We start from the raw sequence: 21,231 nt of genomic DNA on the forward strand, positions 1-21,231 counted from the left end.
CACCTTTTGCAATAACCCTTCCGAAACTGCTCTTAAAACTAAACAAGGAAAGCCAGCCTTCCTTAACTTCAATATCTGTTCATCAAAGCTTGCTTGTGCCTTACGACAGCACGATTTTTCAAGGGCAGATTCAAAGCACATAGTGGTAATCTCACGTTTTACAGTCTTGGAGTGTGTAGACTCTCACGACAACAATTCCTTGTGGGCATGAGGTTGGTACATCCAGGAGGAACCTTTGTCAGTAAGGGCTATGTCAAGATCTTAAAACTGCAAGCTGTTATCCTTGGCTAGTTCAAAAGTAAAATCTAAGCCTTTGCCTTGCTGTTTAAAACCGGACAAAATGCCCTGCACAGTATGCGAGTAAGTCATGGGAGATTGTTCCGTCAATAAAAAAAAATCAACATACCCAAAAACCTTGAGCGCCTTGCCTCCGTCAAACACCTTGGATAGCACTGTATGTCCACAAGGAAAATATTGCAAAGTACGGGAGCCACGCACGAGCCAATACGAATTCTTTTATTTTGCACACAAAACTGGCCTCAGGTTTAGTGTCAGGTTTAAATGTGTCCGGTTTAAAAAAATAAGCGATTCTTGCAAAAGTTGCCCTCTATGTTGTTCTTCATAGAAGCATGTTTCTCAGAACAACAATCCACAGGCATGCATTTTCTTGCAATTACAGTCATTGAGGAGGTCGACATATCTGTGGCTACTAACTGCATGCAACGAGCAATGAAGGAACACATGGCTAAAAAACTGCATTGAAATGTTAAATAAAAATATGGCATGTTAAAGCAATTACATGGACTATATACAATGAACACAATGCAAGAACATAATATGGCAAACAGCGAAAAAATTAGAAAAGATTTAAGGGGCAGCACCCGTGTCATCTGTCCCCTTAATAGTGTCCACTTTTCACGCTGTTTGCTACATGTTAAACCAACAAGCCCGGCTAACATTTTACATTGCAAGGGCTGACCCAACTGGTTGGTGCCCCCAGGTTCAGCTCAGACTCTGCCCTGCTGGTGTGGGATGACTCTGCCCTGCTGGTGCATGCATTATACTGTGTGAACTATATTAACATGCATGCCAATCACTAAAATTTATTTAAAATGCTTTTAGAAGCAGCTGTTTCTTCTTTTGAGTCATTGCTTGGCCTGCCTCCGTGCATTTGTCCTCCGTGTAGCGGATGGCTGCTGTTCATCACACTCCACAAAGTCGGCATCCGTGGAGAGTAGCTGGCGTCGATTGCGTGTGCTTGTGGTCACACTGCACATACCAAGCAAGCAGTTTCTTGTTGCTTATTCACAAAAAGAGTAACAATGAAGAGTCGTAACGCTATCCAAAGCATTAGGGTCTCCAAATACACAATTTTGCTTCATACAACAAATGGCGAGTTGGTAAATAAATTGTCTGCATAGTGCTCAGTCAAGCACTGCCCAAATTAACAGTGCAGACCGAGTGCATATACAGTAGCTATTAAAAGCTGGCAAGTGGTCTAGCTGATGTGCACTCACCAAATGCACTATGCAAAATATAGCGGAAAAAATAGAAAGAACTGACAAGGATAACCAGCGACTTACATATGGCTACTCCAAAATTCAGTACACATCTGGCATAACAAAAGTACAAGTTCTTGGATTTTCACTTTCAGCCCACACATGCGTTAGTGTAGATGGCTCATTTCTGTTTTGGTTTCGCACAGTCACCGAGATCATCACAGGTAGCCCACCAATAAATTTATTGCCGTTTACTTCTATTCCTTTTTTACCATGTTCACTCTGGCAGCAAATTTTTGGAGTCTCAATTCCCTTGCGTGATGACTCACTAAAGGGTCACTTGTTATATCTCTGGTGCGTTGTGACCCACTGGCGAGAAACCAGGAAAATAACCTTTTAATAAAATTTCCACTTTTGAAACAAGGGTGGACAAGCAACAGTGGCAATGCTCAATGAAGTGCCCACTCCATGCCAACATTTGCACTGAAGAAGTAGCAATAAATATACATCTAAGCAGTCAGTGTCGATTTGCATGAATGGCGCAACTACCATAATTACCCCATTTTCCCCCCAACTAGATTCTCTAACCTATCATGCCGTCATGAGTCACAGGCAAAGCACGCGCGAACATGTGAAGAAGACAACGATGCACGTAAAGGCAGATGTGCTCTGGAGACTGCTTTGAGGACCACAGACCAGAGAGGGGATGTTCGAGTTGGCTGGCGATAGCTCCAGCTCCTGAGCCCCGACTACATCGCCGTGACTGTGCTCCATGGCCCCAGTCCAACCCCATGCAGCCGTAACTGGCCCCTACCCAGTGCCACAGAGGCAATCACGTGGCCATATCAGCAGCCCAACGCCTGACTGGCCCGCACTACGTCCTGTGCCACGCTGGTCTTGGCAGAGGACAACAACCCCGTCACCCGTAACAAAGGTCGACACCTACACCGCGTCGGAACCACGCAGGCCGACGAATTACGCAATGCCACACCAACATCTGCCACTATTGATGATGTTCAGAACAGGCAATTCTTATGGACGAGGTGTCACTTCGCCAGTCAAAGTAGAAACAATATACAGCTATCGTTTTTTTATGTACGTACATACAGTCAAATCTCGATATAATGACTCACGTGGGAGTGCCGAAAATTATTCGTTATTTTGAAATATCATTGTAATGAAAAACTTGCAGTTATAAGCAAGTGGACAAACCTAGCAATAAAAATGATGTGCCCGACTGTCCCAACGTGGGAGCGACCCGCAGCGCGCCGAGTCGCGTACCTCAGTACCTTTATTAAAGTTTTGCATCCATCCATCCATCCAACCTTGAGAGTAGATGCGAGACAAGCATATTCTCAAAATAAGAATGTCCCGGACCCAGACGAATTCTCCCTCAACTGTGAAGCTTTTCTTTCGAGGAACCCGCATAGGTTTCTTTTGTAGCACTTAGCTACGTTTGGGTGGATGTCTCACTTTCCCTTTATTAATTACTTCTCTCTACCTTGGGGGTTTCCACAGAAATAATACATACAAAATGTTTCACTCCCTTCAAAGCTGCTTTATTTGAAGAAATCAGTGATTCTCTTCTGGTGTGTGCAGCATGCATGACCAATTAGGAATGCGTCTACATCTTCCACTTTACACAATACCTCATCGGGTACATTATTGCACTTTGCGATGAAAGTGCAGACTTTGTTCATGTGCACTAAAACATCAATGTTCGATGCGATCTCACCTTCTGTGTTTAGTGACCCACAGTCGTCTTCCTTCGGGTCGTCATCATCACTGGAGACGTCGTGAATGCAGTTAACTATCCCTTGGGTTGTCAGGTTTGCCGCTGTTAGTGCTGCACTGTCCCTCTCCACGTAGTCATCGAAGGAAGAGAAGGCAGGTAGCAGTTCTACAACCTCAGACTACAGGTCTCCTGTGTTGTTGTCGGTCACCTCCAGGTCACTTTCAAGCTGCACAGGCACTTTGACAAGCCTTGCTTTTCGCCAGCAGTTGCTAATGATGGATGCCTTCAAGTTCCACCAAGCTACTGTGAGCATTTTCGCAGCCTGACGAATACTGATTGCAGTTGGCTGCTTTAGGTGGAGGTTGATAATCACCGCTGCACAAGGCACTTACGAAATTCGGCTTTCACACTCTTTATAATACCCTGGTCTAGGGGTTGCAGCAAGAACGTGTTGTTTGGTAGCAGAAACTCCAAGCGAACGTGTGTCAAGCGAACATTCACAATGTGAGCAGAGCAGTTGTCGACCAGTAGAATTCTTCGGTCATCCCTCCTCATTTGGTCGTCGCATTTGATGAGCCACTCGGAAAAGAATTCTCTGGTCATCCAGGCTCGTTTATTGGCATGATAGTCATATGGTAAGAACACATTTTTCGGGCAGCGAGGCTTTGCGTACTTGCCGATGACGAGTGGTTTAATTTTCTTCATGCCAGTTGCATTACAGCAGAGCAGGACTGTTACGCAAAGATGTGAATTTTTTCCCTCATTTGCACTGCTTCCCTTTGAAGTGCATCCCGTCTGGCAGGAGCTGATAAAAACATGTGGTCTCATCCGTGTTGAAAACATTGTTTTCAGAGTACGATCCAGCTACCTCTAGGAAACGATTATTGCGCCAGGAATCTGCACCTTCTTTGTCAGCAGCCTTTTCCTCCCCTGAGACTAGCTACTAAGTTATTCTGTTCCTCTGGTGGAAACGAAAAAGCCAACCAGCACTGGCGTCGAACCCGGTTATTTCAAGTGCATCGGCAAATTCACAGGCTTTTTTTTTGACGCATTGGGCCAGATACGGGAACGTTTTGCAGTCTGGCATCTTTGAACCATGTGAGAACAGCTTGGTTCACATTTTGAAAGTTTCCCAGTTGCAGCCGTTTCCTTGTAGGAGCGAGTTGCGATTCCCGGTGAAGCTTGACAATCTTGTCTCGGGCTTTCAAAACGGTCCAAAAGTCAATGGAGCAATGCCACGCTTTCTGCACACAATGCTTTGTTTTTTCCCTGCGTCGATTTCCTGCAATATGTCCAATTTGTCCTGCAGCGAAAACTGCGTTTGCTTGTTCTTGGCACCGTCGCTAGCTGCATTCATCGTTGTATCTCGCCATACATCGCCAAACCTTTGTCGTGAAGTTCTCGGTGAAGTTTGTGGTGAAGCAGTTGGCACTCGACATGGCGATGGTAGCTACTGCACTCTCGGTTTCTGTTTCACGCAAGAGTTGCGGCGCTGTTATTTTTAGCCGAATTCATAATACTGATGTTCCTCGGTTAAAAGGGGAAAATAAACTATATGCGTTATTCTGAAATATGCGCTGTATTGAAATTCGTAGTTCTGAAATATTTATACATTGAAAATACAGGCAATCTGGTAGAGATTCTTAAAATAATCGTAAATTTGAGAAATTCGTTAATGTGGGGTTCGTAGTAACGAGATTTGACCGTAGATAGTTTTCTGAATGCCTCAGATTCGGGTTTATTGATTAAAAAAAATAAAAGTGCTTAAACTTTTCGGGGTTTATTTTGCGCGAGCCTAATTTGCTGGTCATCTGTGTTTTGGGCTTAAATTGTTCCTTGAGATAAATGTTCTTTAGTGCATTTGCACTGTGTCTCTATCAATTTTTAGAATGCTGAAATTCGTGACACATGCAAGTGCTGCTAAGTGGGCAAAGTGTTTTAAGTTAGTTGACCACCACAGTGGCTATGGAATTTTGCAGCTGAGCACAACGTAGTAAGTGCTATTTACAGTTGTGAACATGCAAGCTAAATATTACTGCACTGCATGCCGCAGGGAATTTGCAATCTCATGTCAAACACAGCGAAAAATCACTTGCTCTGGCTTCCAAAATATCGCTATGCCGCGTCATTGCAAGCAGCTGGATACGCCAACCCAATTCGCCGATTTCATAATTGTGAGGCCATTCTCAGTAATATATAACTGTTAATATTTAGTTAAATAAATTGAACATATATACGTACCTGCCAGCCTTGGGACTTCAAAATTTGGGGGGGTGGGAGTAAACTGACTTGACTAAAGCCGTCATTATGCAATGCATATTAGACCTCTCTGGCTCTTCCACACTCCTCAATGCATGTCTCAATCTGCAGCGAACTGAGTTAGGCCAACACTGGCTACTCACAAATGGCTGGGATATTATAATGACTTCAGGTAGCTACCTGGTTCAATGGCAATTATGATGAGCATGAAAAAAAATTGGTCAAGCAAAGACTGGCCTGCATTGTGGCTTAATTAGCAACAAGTGAAATAAGCCACTGCACACCGTCAATTTATTAGGAGTCGTGTTGCATGATGCATTCTTTTCCTTGGTTGCGGCGGGGCTGGAGTTCATTGGAAGATTTATGGCCTTGGCAGTGCCCAAACAACTGGGAGTCTCCCAGGCTAACTGGGAGAGTTGGCAGGTATGTATATATGTATGCGATCTCAAAATGACAAAAAAAAATCGCTTGATCTTTGTACTTCCGGTCCACACATGGCAACTGCACCTGCTGCGTTTAGCCTACGATATATCAGCTGCATGCTGCATAGCTTTGTCTAGCGCGGCTGCCATGGGGTGCCACGACAAGCGCTTTTGTTGTTAAGACAATTTTATGGCGGGGCTTTATCGCCTCTGCTTCTCCCCTGTGTAGCTTCCAGAGTGCTAGTGGACACAAAAAAATGTTTGCGAAAAAATTTTTAAAAACCCACGGGAGCTCATACTTCAATGTGTTGTTATCACTGGCTTTACTCAACAATAAAATATAACAAAAACAGACGTTTCGCCACCTATGTAGGTGGCATCGTCAGTACGCAAATGGCTACAAATGAGAAAATACATCCTATGATACTGATACTGCCATAAACATCCGGCAAGGGGCCACAGTTAAAATTGCATGCAGATTGAATAGTGGCCCCCTGCTGGATGTTTACGGCAGTATCATACATAAATAGGATGTATTTTCTAATTTGTTGCCATTTGTGTACTGACGATGCCACTTGCATAGGTGGCGGTACATCTATGTTTTTGTTCTATTTTATTGTTGAGTAAAGCCAGTGATAACATGTTGAAAAAAAGCTGCTTGCGGCACGAGATTTGCGAGACGATGGCCTTGAATAGCGAGGCCATTCTACGATTAGAAAAGTGTCTCGGGGCCTCTTTAATGGACAGGACAGCCTATAACAAGGCTAAGATGATAATGGATGCGAACACCTCAGGCTGCTTTATCTGTAATGTATTCAGACCATGTTTACAATTTATGGTAAAGAAAAAAAAATATATGTGAAACACCCTTAAAAAAAAGGGGGGGGGGGGTCTTTAGCAAAATAAAAAGTCAAGTGAAGTGCACCATTCCTCACCTGCTAGTCGGGCCACGGGAAAGCATGCCAGCTACAAAGTTGCCAAGACGTTTCAGTGGCGATGATTCTGCATTGTCATCAGCCAGGACAGCACGATCCTTTGAGTCCTCCTCCTCCTGAGTCAGCAAGAAGCGAATGCACATGCGCATAGTCACTAAACATGTGGTCACCAAAAAGTTCGAAGATAGGCATCCCAGTGTGCTATGATGTGCGTTTGGGATGTGCGTAGCACATCCCAAACACTGGGATGTGTCCCAGTGTTTGCTATGTATGTAGTAGTCACATAATGGTTTTTGTTTTTGAGGGCAATGACTTAAATGAAGCCAATTTCTGAAGTAGCTCTGTGCTTTCCATGTATTCTGCATGTGAAATGCAACCGACTCGGCAGCAACAAAGCAATGCAACCGTCTAAAAGTTGTTCTCGCCGTTCGGCAGGAATTGCTCCCGGCTTATATTGGTGTAAGGAACGAGTCGTCGCTATCACAAATTCCCAAAGGCCGACTGCCTGCTGAAATCAACTTGACGGCCATGTTACACTATGTTATCTTGTTTGTAGTGTGGTAGCTACGTATGTATTCTGCCTTGTATCGTCCTCCAAGCGGCAGTAGCATTACAGCATTTTTTTCCATTTGTTTATACCTTCTTATTTTATATAATTTTACATAACAGAAAACAAGCTTTCGTTAGTCTTAGGTGGCAATATAAACATAGATTTTTTTTTTCATCATCATCTGAACAATGTGAAATGCAGAGCGTACTGAAATGCAATAGTTTTCATAACTTCATATGAGAGCCTACACGACCACTTACATAGATGTCGCACTTCATGTTTTTATTACTAACGTATGTTAAAAATTTTTATCATATGCATGCCAATATCATGTTGAGATCAATGGCACAGAGAAAAGCTTGTGATAATTTCATTGCCACTATTAAACCAATATACGAGGAATCCTTCCGATACACATACTTTAAAAGCCCAAAAAGGCATGCAAACTATCAATAAACAAAGTGTTTGCAACTCGTACAGAGAAAGGACTTCATAAGTGTTTCCTTCAAAGCAAAAATTTACACGATCTTGTTCTATTTAAGGCATACTTCAGTAAGCTTATGTTGCATCTGAGATGAGTAAAGAACAATTACATGCACGGGTTGTTTACAGCAATATCTTAAAAAGAAGCAATTTAACATGGAATACATAAAGATGAAAGGCTGACATGAGTACATAAAGATGAAAGGCTTTCTGGTATAAGACTTGCAAATTGTTTCAATAATCACTTTGCATCCTTGGTACACAGTACACACGATCCTGCTTGTCTGAACCAACTAAGTCCTCAAAACACTCAAACTGCATTTTCTGTTCCCTACAAATTCCAATGAAATTCAAATACTTTTTCTTGCTATATGAAACAGCAGGTCACGAGAAGTACGCGATTGTACGCGATAGATTGTATATTTAGCTCTTGTTTCAAGGACGGTATTTTCCCCAAGCGCATCCAAAATGCTACAGTGACAGTAATTCACAAAAGTGGAGATAGAAATGATTTATTGAATCATTGCACATATTGATACTTCTGATATTCTCAATGTGATTGGAAAAGGTAATACATCTGTGAATGTCCATCTTTTGTGAGAAGCATAAGCAGCCAGCATGGTTTTTGAAAATGACACTTCACCAAAACAGTGCTTATCCTAAATTTATTTGAACAAAAAGAATTTGCATTTTGTATTTATGTGGACTTTTCTAAAGCATTCAACAGGATTAACCACTATATATTACTTGCCAAGCTTTGTGTACATGGTTTCCGGGGTGCATTTATTAGCCTCATAAGGTCCTATTCAAGATTTCGTCATCGACAGGTAGTAGTCGAACAATTATTGGTTACTAAAGCTATTCCTGCAGGTGTTCCTCAGGGTAGCAAATTAGGACCACTGCTTTTTCATTTATACATTAACAAGAATGTCAACATTAGTGGTAAACCCACCTTTGTTGGTATATGCAGATGACACTAGCCTATTTTTAGAGGAACATGCGTGTTGGAGATTCGAACCCAAATTGATCCTTGCCTACAGTTCTTACACCATTGGTCCCTCTAATTCCCTCCAAATTAACACTGACAAAACGAAAGCTTAGTTTTTTTTTTTTAGATCCGGAATCTCGTGCTACTGTTCTTAAAGTAGGATCTGCCTTTATAGAAACTGTACCTCGTGTTAAGCACTTGGATGTTCTCTTTGAGGGACACCTACAGTGGAATGATCATGTTGGTTCTGTTGCAGTAAAAATTTCAAGAATAGGGATTCTTTTCAAAGTGCAGAAATTTATTTCCTTAGTGTATCAAAAAACTATTATTCATTGTTTAAATCTTATGAACTATTGTTTCTAGGGTGGGGCACAACTTTTTTTCCAACCCCAGAAAGCTATGTACTATCCAAGAACATGCTGCACACAATATTGTCCTCCGAACCTATTTTTGAGGCGTTTAACATAATACCCATAAACAGAATAGTGTGATAATGTGTTACTTAAGAGATACAAATTTAGCATTAAAAAGAATTCCTTTCTTGTTGCGCTAGCCAAGATAAAACATAAAACTATGTGACATGATATGATAGATATACACAAAACTATATGTATATATATATATATGTATGTGTGTGTGTGTGTATGTGTGTGTGTGCGATTCCTGAGCAGCTGGAGATTGGTTTATACAAAAATATGTACAAATCATGGTCGATAAATGCTTTTTATCGATTACCCTTTCTATTGAATTCATACAATTATTCTGTCTGTTAGGAGACCGATTTCTGTTTCTTTTGTCTGTATTCAACCTTAGAAAGCAAGTTGTAGAATGCTTTAATTTTAAAAGCCTGTAGGAGGCTTTTTGTCTACGTCCCCTTCATTATCTGAATGATGTAAGTAAATATTCCTGTCTGTGGTTTTTCTTCCTGTACCTGAAATACCAGTACTGTCAAGCATCCCGGGTAAAGGGTCCATATTAAACAGCAAAATTCAATGAATAATTTGCAATTTGTAGTATGCTCTGCTGGTGTATGCTCTTATGATGCCTGAACGCCAAACTATTAAAAAATTTTGGATGGCGTAAGACGTTGCATTTCAGATATGTAAATATAAAGCAGGCTTCATGCAAAATTTCATTTTGAATAGAAGTGGATGCACTACACAAAGTTAAAAAAAAATAGATGTTTTGGTTCTGAAACTAGGAAAGAAAGAAAAGCACACGCTACCACTACTGCTTACCAGAAAAAATTTAGAACCCAGAATGTTGACAACAAGTGCTACTCCTTCCCATGACCTAAAAGCTTTGGCGACACCCGCAGAGTACTGAAAATCTCAGAAGCCATGGTCCGAGATTTGCACTATATCCGCTAGTCACAATGTGTACACTTTGTCTGCTTAGGTTTCACTGGAGGAAGGCATTCCAGGGCAGTATTCTCACTAATTTTGGGGGATGTGATCGCTTTTGCATGACTCGGCACCAAACATGCTGGCGTCTGTAAGCGACAGTGTTCTTGGCACAGTGCCAAGATAGCATGATTGCCACTGTGCAAGAAGCATATTGCCTAGAGATGCCAACGCTTCCAATACAGAGTCACGCAAAGTCTCACGAAAGTGGTAGTATTGCTGACTGACGTGCACTGCATCTATAGCATTTGTTGCATGAAGTGGTACTTAAAGTGGCAGTGTTGCCATCGCATACTTCTTCAAAAGGAATAGAAAGGATTATTTGCACTACTCTAAAAAAGTTTTACACACAAGCGCAATTTGTCTAATGCCCAATTCGGCTTTTGCACAGGAAAGTCAACAGAAACAGCTCTGGTAATGCTAACGGAATGCATACATATAAAAAAAATTCTAAAAAAAAAACGCTAGGCCTCCTGTAAACTTGAACAAAGCATTTGACTGCCCTAGTCACAATATCCTTGCAATGAAACTTCATGTATAGCATTCGCGGAAAATCTCGTGCTGATAATGTCCCATGTTCAAGCTCACTGCCAATGTTTAGGTGGCTATAAAGTTCTGTCACAAGAGGTGTGCCCCAAGGGAGCAGTCTTGGCCCTCTCTTAGTCAATGCTTATGTTAACAGCCTTGAACGTGTTGACAGGGCAGTAAGGTTTATTATGTATGCTGGCAGAAGTACTATTCTTTTTGGTCATGACGTGAAAGCATTAACACAATTTAATGATGTTCTATCACAGCTTTTGCCTAGATCCCAATTTAACGAAAAAGATTAGCTCAGCAAAAACAAAACAATTTTTCATGCAAATAATAAGCCATGTAATATGAAAACTACCTATTATAGCTTTAGCAAAGTCACTGGCCTTGTTGGTGGTTTGCATCGCTGACAGTCTCGGCAAGTCTTGTAGCGAGCGATGTCAGTGGTTAGGTGCAACAAGTAATACTTCTGTACTTCTATGTGCACTAGTTGAGGTGTTTGTAATCGTGACTGAAGTTCGTCAGCAGCACCTTCGCTTTCCCTCCATGCAATCGAGTTATTCCCCTAGTGATGGAAGTTTTACGGTCAAGCAGCAGATGTTCATTGCCCTTGACAACGCCTATGTCTGGAAGCTATGTAGGGCAGAAGCCCCGCTGAAAAGTTCAGCATCTCGGCGGCCACAGTAGACTATGCTATGCAGTGCGCTACTGTTATCTTGGAGGCCACACACAGCAGATGCAGCTACATGCAATTGTCGCTGAGAAGCCTATTCGGTGTTATTGCTTGGTCCATGAACAGCATTGTCGACATTGATTTTTAAAGGGACCTTGAACCACCCTTCCGGCTTGGTGAAGTAACATAGTCCACGGGTAGCATACATTGTTGTGAACATCTCGGCCAAAGTTCTGCTGTCGTACGCGGTCCGTGGAGCTCGCAAGCGGAGCGCAAAGTTACCTTTCTCTCAAACACTTTCGTTTCAGAAACCCCATGATCCTCGCTCCCTTCCATGTGCTTTATTTCGTCATAAAGCACACTCCAATACGCGGCTGCTATTGGCTGCTGCGCTCGGCTACACCACGCCCGCCGCTAGGTGCGTCCACGAGTCCAGTGGCTAAGCACACTGCGGCTCTCTGAGGACAGCCGCGTTTGGCTTACGTTTAGTGCGGCATAGGCACCAAATTGGAAATTTGAATTGCGCACCACGGTGACGTCTCCGTCGTAGCCTTCACAGTGCAAGGCATTGGAGAAGAAAGGGGAGCACAGCTGAGGCAGTGTTTGATTGCCGATAACTTCGCTTCTGCTGAACGCATTGAAATACTTTTTGCGGCAAAGTGGTTCTAAAATAGCCTATCTTTACTTCAGATGTCTTTCTCCACTTCGATAAAAAGTGGTTCAGGGCCCCTTTAAGTTTATGACTACGCCATATTGGCCCAAGAAGTCCATGCCGAGGATTACATTCTGTGAACAACACTGCAGGATTACGAAGCTCGGACGGTAAGTATGGTTATCAACAGCGACTCTTGCTGTACAGATTCCACCCAGTCAGCATCAAATTTCAGGGACTTCCCAAGCAGTCATTACTTTCCTCAACTTGGTAGCGAATGGTCCACTGACGACAGTAGCATGTTCCTATGTCGATTAGAGTGGTGTCGTGGCCATCGATAAGCTTGTCGAGGTTGGTGGTTTTCGGTTTAACTTGCAGTCAGGCTGTGGCATTGGATTACAGCTACATTGCATTCTTCAATTACCATTGAATTGTACCAACAGGTCTTTAGGTAGCGTATTCTTGAATTCAAGGCCTAGTCTTGGAGTTGGCATGTCGTTGCTACATCGTTGGGATGTTTCTTGCATAGTCTGACTTTTCAATGAAACAACAGCACCTCCATTGGTTACTGCTTTCAGTTTTCCGGTTAAGGGTTGATAGATGGGCATGGGTTAGGCCAGTTTATGGTCAGCGCTGCGTCAAGAGATAGCGACCTTGTGATGGCAAATCTAAAGGTCACCAAGGTTTCCACTGAGTCACTGCCACATAGAGCTGTAACGTGATCTTGTGGCCTGCAGTGGATGCGGCACACCGACGGCAAAGCCTTGTAGTCCCATCTTGTGTTATGGGCATTGGTGCATGGTTTATACAGAACATTTGACTCAGTATTCAAGGACAATTCAAGGATGCCAAAGGTCAGAATTCAAGCAGGGCAAACAAACCTTATTTGTACACATACACTGAAAAGTAGTGAAATCGTCTTGGCTGCAATTTCTTGCAGCTGCTAAGTTGGACACGCACTTCAAGCTCTACAGGCCACTTTTCCAAGTAGACTTTCCTACTGTAATGATTGCAACTGCCTTCTGGCATGATTTTAGTAGTGTCTGACTCCAGCCAAAGATACTATGCCAAATGGCAGGCTTACTTTCCTTACTTCCTTATGCCAAATGGCAGGCTTACTACCTTACTTTCTGCCAGGCATTTATAGAGCCCATGGCTCTAAAATAGAGCCATGATGTCTGCGGTGTGATCAAACTAGCTAAACAACAAAACGGTGGCACAGCTTGGTCACTTTAGGTGTCTTTGTTTAGCTCCACGATGGCAACAGTGATTTAAACAAGCCCATCATTGGTGACTGCGGACACATCACATGGCATTCATTTAGCCACACTCTATAAAAATATAAACTGTATCTACTTGATTCTAACGAGCACCGATTTTCCATGACAAAAAATTTAAAAAATGAGAACCTCGATTGTAATGCACACCCATTTTCCATGACCAAAAAAAGAAAAAAAAAAGAGTACAATAGTGCGCACCTCGTGTTTTTACACAGAAATACTATTTTCTCTCATTTGGAAAAAACAGATTTAGTCCCAATACACTAAAGTTGCGATGAATAAAGCCGCAAATGGAAGCAGCGTACCTTGCCGCCAAGGTCAGACGTCGCTATCAGGCAACTCCTTATTGCTATCAACAGACCAAAACATTTTATTCTCGGTGCCATCCATGGCATTTGAAATCCCGCACTATTTAAAGGCCTTGTTGACCATGGGAGACGGGATCATGCACCATGGATCTTTCACCCATCCAGCAAAGTCCTGCAGTGAGGCACGCTTCATTTTATTGGCGAGCATGAATTTATGGCAGCCACTGACAAGCCATTCGGTGTAGAGTGCCCGAATTCTATCATTCACTGGCTTGTTCAAACAAACATCGAGCGGCTGGAGCTGCGATGTCATGCTGCCGGGTATCATGACAAGGTCGGTGTTGCATGCAGCCAGCTTTTCCTTGATGCGCTGGTCAAGGTGGCGCCTGAACACTCGAGCACAAGCATCCCACACAGACCCAAACTGCCGCCGGGTCACTGCCGCCGGGTCTCTTCCACCAAACGTTATCAATCCAGTCAGCGACCAAGTCTGCAGTCATCCAACCTTTTTCATTTGCGCACAATCATGCCACTCAGAAACACGATTCCTTTTGGGAGGGTCTTCCGCCTGAAGATAAGATACGGGGCAGCTTGTGCCCATCCTCAGTGCAACAAAGCATTGCGGTGACTAGTTTTTTCGTGGCTGGAAGACAAAACGTGCACTTGCTTCACCCCCTTCATTTCAACGGTTGTGATGGCAGGCATGTCAAAGTAGAGTGACATCTGATCGGCATTTCCAATCTGTCCGAAGTGGTAGCTGTTTCTATGGCGCAACTTCAAAACGTACCGCTGAAAATTGCAATTTCTCTTCATATTCTTCAGGCAATTTTTGGCATACCCCTGTCTGCCTTCGAAGAGAAAAGCCTTTTCTTTTCATAAAATTTGATAGCCAGCACCTGCTCTCTCTGAAGTCACTCCGCATCAGCCCTTTCCGTAGGGCTAAACATCGTCCGTACTTTGAGCAGATCGGTCGTCACAGGCCGCTGTGCCGCTTGCTGCTTTTGCACGTATTCTGCGAGCAGCTCTTCTATTTCAGCGAAGTGGCCCTGCTTTGGTCTACTAAAACTCTTCCTTGTTGCTTTGCTGGCAAAATATATTCTACTTCTCTTTGCGCCAGTCCCACACGCAAGTTTCGGGAACTTCGAACGCCCGTGATGCGGCCCGATTTCCGTCCGTCTCCGCGCACATGATAACTTTCCTTTGAACCCTTTGAGGGTCTATGATGTAAATGTACGGCACCGCGAACAAGTCCAATGTGGTCGATGCCATATATTTACAGCGCTGTCTGTACGTATAAAAAGTACTCAAATTTCCTGACTTATTCTATTCTGTCATGTGCTGCCACTATGAGGGAATACAAGGAATTTTTTTCGCCCGCCTCCCTCTCTCAATTTTCATTGCATGGTTTATTTTAGCACTAGTTTGCTCCCGCACATCTTGATTGAGGGCGAGGACCAACGGAGTCGCCATTTGTCAGAAGTGCCTCCCTTGCGTAGGATGAGGGATCACGCGGCGCACTCCTTGTAGATTTCACTTACGGCGCTCAATAAAAACATAACGCGGCAGCCCTCCTGGACATTTATGTAAGTACTCTCAAAACGACGGAAGTTGTTGACTGTCGATATAATAATCTTGGGCAAACTGAAAGCAGAGTCATTTACAGACACTATCGCTTTTCCGAACGCGTACAGTGAACGCCACTGCGCGCGGTCGCCACGATGGAGTCTCCCGAATCGGCTTCTTGCATGAAAGGTAGGCAAATGCTAAGAGTAAACTAAGTGAAATATGTTCTTATAGTGGGCTGTCTGTATAACCAAATGGAGCACAACAGAATGAAGCCTCAATGCAGCGATCGCACGAGTTCGCAGTGACCGAATGCGCGTCTGCACGCATGTCTGCACACAATGTTTTGCTTTCGCTGTGAGTGCGTTTACGTACTGTGCCGTGAGCTTTAGGCCACAGCATATGAGCATTTGACAATACACTAGCGAACCATTGTTGTGTGGACGCTATCAGAACTGTTCAAAAACAATTTCATTATAGAGACTTCAATATCTACAGCGACTGATGTGCCGTCGTGACGATTCAATCTTTTTTTTTTTCTAAATTCTTGGACATTTCAATATTTCTGAAGTTACGTCGCACTGTATGTTTATTGGTCTTCTCAGTGTACGATTTCCCTCTGCTTCTTTTTCATATTCCAGTGCATTAATTCATAACATAAACATGACCATATGCCATGCCTTTTCTTTAATGTGCGTCTTACCATTCCCGTTCCGTTCCAGTGAACTTGCCAGTGTCTAATAACAAGTTCATAGACTAAACCGTCATGACAGCCAGGCAGCGGGTGCGGGCGGGCGTCTCAGTGCACATTTTCTGCTATTCACCGAACATCGTAGTCCTGGCACCGTGGCAGAAATTTCGCGTTTGTGCTTGCTGCACACCCAAGTTGTAGCCGATAGCTGTCTGCGGGTTCTAAGTTTCGCGCGCCAAGCTTCATGCAGCTCCTTGCCCTGCGGCTATGTGTGAATAAGGCTGACAGCGGGCTCCGTTGCGTACGTCCGGCACTGCAGCACTGAGCAGTAGCCTACCATGCTGCATGCCTCCAAAGGCAGCCACTACCTATTATAGTACTTTCAAATGTTGTCAAGGAGACACCGACGGCGGTAAAGCCTCACTACTTAATCAGAACCGCAGTGCAAATGGGACTTTAAAGTTTCATTTTCAGCTTGCTTCGAAGCTTCTGAAGCAGCCGAAGCAGCCAACGTGACCACTGTGTCCATGTGATCCCTCCAGCCAAGTCACGTCGACAGTGGTGCAGCTTTTCCAGTGGTGGAGCTCGCCCCCAATAGTACCACTTGTGCATTGGCGTGTGGGCGGCCGCGCTGTTTTGGCTTCTTGCGCTTGCAAAACTGATGGCTATCTGGTTACTAATTGCTCAAAGGGTGACCGCTTGTTTCTTGCTTGTTTAGTGCTCACTGGGGCGCACGTAGGAAGGATGCCATCAAGCATGCGTTTCCTATGGTTTTCTTTTTTTTTGAGACTCATGAAAACTAATTGCCTTTGGTTGGCGATAAGATGAAGATTAGCGGAAGTTTGTCACACGTTTTGCTTTTTTGACGGACACACAACCACACAGTTTTCTTGAGTGCGTGCACCTACGCAGTTCTATTACGCTATGGATTAAGATTACGCTATTAGTGTAAGAGCAGGAACATTTGAGCCTTGCGAAAGATCCTAGTGTGTGCATTTTCAAAGCCTTAAACTATAACAATGCATCAAATTTTTAATTCTTATGAATTTATTTCCTTTTTTATTGTTATTCATGAATGAAGAGTACATATATACCAACGCAAAATATTTTTGTCACACTTTACGGTCACCCTAGAAAAATGAAGGTAAATTTTCTCAAAATAAGTCCCTAAGAAGAATTGGAATCCAATGAAGAAATCAACCCTCAAAGGGTTAAATGCGGCATCACGATGGACTCTGTCTTCCCAGTCGGCGCTTCCATGCTGATTGAATAAACGCAGAAAACAGGAAGACAGGTGGTACACTAGATTACACCAGCGCCTCGTTACACGTGCAACATGGAGGTATGCACATGGAGGAAGCTACGGCAGCTAGGCTAGAAGAGCGTATGAGGTTACCATTTTTCTAATGCCGATGGCGATATGGTAACGTGGATTTAGAGTTGTACTCGATTCTAATGCACATTGAATTTTTGGACCTGTTTATCGAAAAAAATTGCATGTTCGATTCGAGTAAATACGGTATATACTTATAACTAAGGTTGTTTCCTGTTGGGCAGTGTCCATGCTATAGCCTCTATACAGAGTTTGTTACTTATCCAGGTGGTGCAAATGAACAGGTTGCCTATATAAAGGCTTTCTGTTGTTTCAAAAAATAAAGTTGTTCTGTGTTGTCCTGTCCTTTCTTTTCTTGTGCATCTTGCGCAGCGCAGTTATAGTTCAAGTGCAAATCAACCAGTCCAAGAAAATATTAGTGCCAAATAATCTGAACCCCTAAAATCTGGATCACCAGAAATGTGCCGTTGCTGCCACCATATCAAAACAGTAGCTGAATCTGTCAGCCTCACATCTGGCATGGGCCCTTTGTTTCAGATATAAGGTCGGAGAAGGTGACTTCAAGACCAAGCATTCTGTAAGGAAACCTCGCCTCATAGTATTTGAATAAATATGTGAACAGATTTGGCCAAAGCAAAATGTCATTATAGATAGCCTTTAAAGGTACACAGCACATGATGAAATTAAACACAGATTTCACTAGCACATATGAGCAGGAGTCATGCAAGCCTGTTTCCCTTGCCCTGAAGCGATGGAAAGCCAGTAATGAATAGAAAGAGAACAGCTGCTCACCAGTAGGTCCTCCGGAGGCACCGCAGACTTCTTTGTGCGACATGCACGTGGGGTGGGGACTGGAGTCTTGAAGTCCGCTTCACTGTCCGATGGCTCTGATGGTGCAACTGACCGAGCCTTTGCCCGAGTGGCTCGAGTTGTACGCCGGGTGTTTCGCGTTGTGCGACGAGTGCGACGCGGGCAGTTTTCATTGGCCTCCTCTTCCTCTACATTCTTCTCAGTGGCAGTGGCCGACTTGAGAGCCTGGCGCAAGCTAGAGAGCTCTTCCTCCTTTGCTTCCATGGATGCCATGGCAGCTTGGTGCGACTGCTCACTGTCAAGGAATCATGCAGAGCAAGCAGAGTCATGAAAGAGTGTCACAGTTTAGACAAATAATTGGGGTATTTCTCTACCATTGACAGATATAGCTATGACGAAGCAGTGTGAACCGACAACTGTATCGGTCAGCTTGCTTCTAGTAGTTGCAGAAGCAAGCAGCTTTAACACTAGAAGGTGGTGCTTCTCAATATTAATGACATTGTGTATAGTCCATTATGAGCTTTTCTAACACTTGCACTGAAAACACGGATGTCTACATGCTGCATTTCTGGGAAATGCGGTACCACTTGTGTCATTTCCTGCGGTACAGGAACAATTAATGCCCAAGCAACACATGCGTTATGCAAGGTACTGTGAAAAGATGCTTCGAGTCAACTTCAACCCCGTAGGCTTCTTTAATGTGCACCGAAAGTGTGGTACACGAGAGCTTTTCATTCTTTCCCAGTTAAAATGCGGCTGATGTGACACCGAGTCTCCTGGTGGGACCATAGTGTCCCACCATGGGACACTATTCATGAATCTTGTGTAGTGCAAACAGACAGACAGTCAGACAAATCAGGTGCTGCGCATTAGAGACCCCTGGAGACAAGAAAAACATACTAAATAATGTGCATGTGTACTGCAACAAATTAGTTGCAGGTGTAGCACACAGGGAGTCTGATGCCATTGTAGTGCAAAGAAAACAGACAACCTGCTTGCAAATCCAGCTTCACAAAGGATGTCAACCAACTTGCCATAGAACAAGTTATTTTGAGTTACCTCACAAATACACAGCAGACATGACCTAGGTGTGTGTGCTTGTCACTTTTACATATGAAGCGCAGCTGTTAAAAGAACCTTCTCCAAACTCCGTTGCAATAATATAGATACACACTAAAAGTAGTTTAGACTGCTGTCCAGGAAGCTATCTACCCCAATAAATTTTTTTTAAAAAAGAAGGATTTAGCAATTAGTAGAGACAGGAGCCAATGAAATGCTGAAAGATGATAGTGCCAGAAGGTGGGTTACTCGCAGCAACACAAACTAACATTTTTTTTAAAACATCCTGCAAATGACATTCCTCCCTTGCCTCCTTTCATACCCAAGCTAAGGGCCACGATGATTTTTTTTTTTTTTTTCAGAGGAGATAGCTGTTAAGGTTCACATCCCTAGTTGCTTTGATATCTGCCAGTGTCTTTTGCTGGAATCTCTGAAGGCATGGGTAAAATATTAAAGAAACAAGAAAAATTCACAGTGCACAGCTGGGATCACCCACAGATTGCAAGTAAAATATTCTAACTCCAGGCCACTCCACCTATGCTATAGCCAAGAATGCTGTGCTTGGACAATACTGTCCCTGACCTCTCAAGTGCTTGATGAAACCATTGGCTGATACCATGCTCTGCTGCTTATCCAAGAATGAGCGCCGAGGCTCAAATGATGCCAGTGGCAAGGACCAATAGGCTGGATGTGAAAAACAAAGCCACCCACACAAACGAATAAAGCAACACTGAAAAATTATTTTTATTCCCAAAAGGAGACTGCTCACGCACATCTGCAAATGCACTCAGTTTATTCTGCCTGATTTATTTATTTTTTTTAACGCTTTCGGAGTCCACCTAGGGGCTCCGACAATATACACTACTTCAGTCAACCATCAGATTTTACGAAGGATACACGTATAAATAACTGACAATCTTGGCCCGGAGATCAGATTTAACAATCGATCATTGTGCTTGCCACTTCGTTGTGCTTCGAGTGCTGTTTTCCTAGGCATAGGCGAGCCAAATAAAGGATTGAGTTTAAGTCATGGCTTTGGCAGTGTCCCATTCTTCACTGTTATGACAATGTGACACTATGTTGGAGACTCAATCATCCCCACAGGATCTGCACACCATGCTTGCTTGTTTGCAATGCTCAAACCTGGTGAAGGGTGCTTTATATTGGCTTTTCCATGTGGGCAGGCTACTACAGCTTAACGAAAACAATTTTCTCCTCCCACTAGGGACTTTGTTGTTTGCCAATTCCTGCGTATACAGTGTTGCATTTGCACATAATGTAACCACGAATACGGTCAAACCTCAATATAACAAACACAGATACAACAAATTATTGGATATAACAACGAAAACAAATTTTGAAGCCAATATCAGCATGTCGCAAATGCATATGCTTATAATGAATATAGAATATAATGAAGGTATTTTCGTGTCAGATCCGACTATTAAAACAAGGTTCAACTGTACTAATGTGAAGGGAAACTTTCAGTCTCTCGAAAAACTTAATAACGTAACACGAGGTGATGCTCCAAAGAAATAGAAAATGTCGCATAAAAACGGATGCCCATAGGACATTATTCATTGTTGCTGTGAACTGCCATCACAAAATGAAGTGAAGGGACAAGTATGGATGTCGTCTTGTCACCGAGAACGGCGTTGTCTCCATGACACCACCAATGTTATGGGCAAACAGCATTTCTGAAACGCCCGCGACATAAACGAACACGGCAAAGCCTTTCATGGATTGTGCAATGATGCACTGTGAGACTTCGAAGATTACTCGTGTGACGCACCTGCACAACAGTGCTGATCATCTTGCTCAAGGTGGCAATTTACGTGCCATAACTACGGGGACACGGGTCTTAACCCTTTAACCACCAATTTAACTTCCAAGAAAAGTACCAAAATTTCAAATTTTTTAAAAGTAGTCATAATTTTTTTCATGCAATTCTGATTCTGAAAATATATTACATCATTGATTTCTGCTTAGAATTATCACAGAAATTAAAAAAGAAATAAAACTGCTGTTTAGGGCTGCTTTCCCTCAATGCATGCCGT

General features: G+C 43.2%; 1 protein-coding gene across 2 annotated transcripts in view; it reads right to left on the reverse strand.

Moving 5' to 3' along the window:
* Positions 1–498: 498 nt before the first annotated feature.
* Positions 499–21,231, reverse strand: part of LOC139053117 (kinesin-like protein KIF20A) — a 68,502-nt gene continuing 47,769 nt past the window's right edge. For both annotated transcript variants that reach the window (XM_070530275.1, XM_070530277.1), the window contains exons 11-13: positions 18,098–18,410; positions 6,851–6,966; positions 499–1,269 (exon numbers count right to left, since the gene is read on the reverse strand). In XM_070530275.1, the coding sequence (XP_070386376.1) occupies positions 1,146–1,269; positions 6,851–6,966; positions 18,098–18,410 (553 nt within the window). In that variant the 3' untranslated portion in view covers positions 499–1,145. The remainder of the gene's footprint in view (positions 1,270–6,850; positions 6,967–18,097; positions 18,411–21,231) is intronic.

This window comes from Dermacentor albipictus, unplaced genomic scaffold (assembly GCF_038994185.2).
Source record: "Dermacentor albipictus isolate Rhodes 1998 colony unplaced genomic scaffold, USDA_Dalb.pri_finalv2 scaffold_74, whole genome shotgun sequence".
NCBI classification, from domain to species: Eukaryota; Metazoa; Arthropoda; class Arachnida; order Ixodida; family Ixodidae; genus Dermacentor; species Dermacentor albipictus.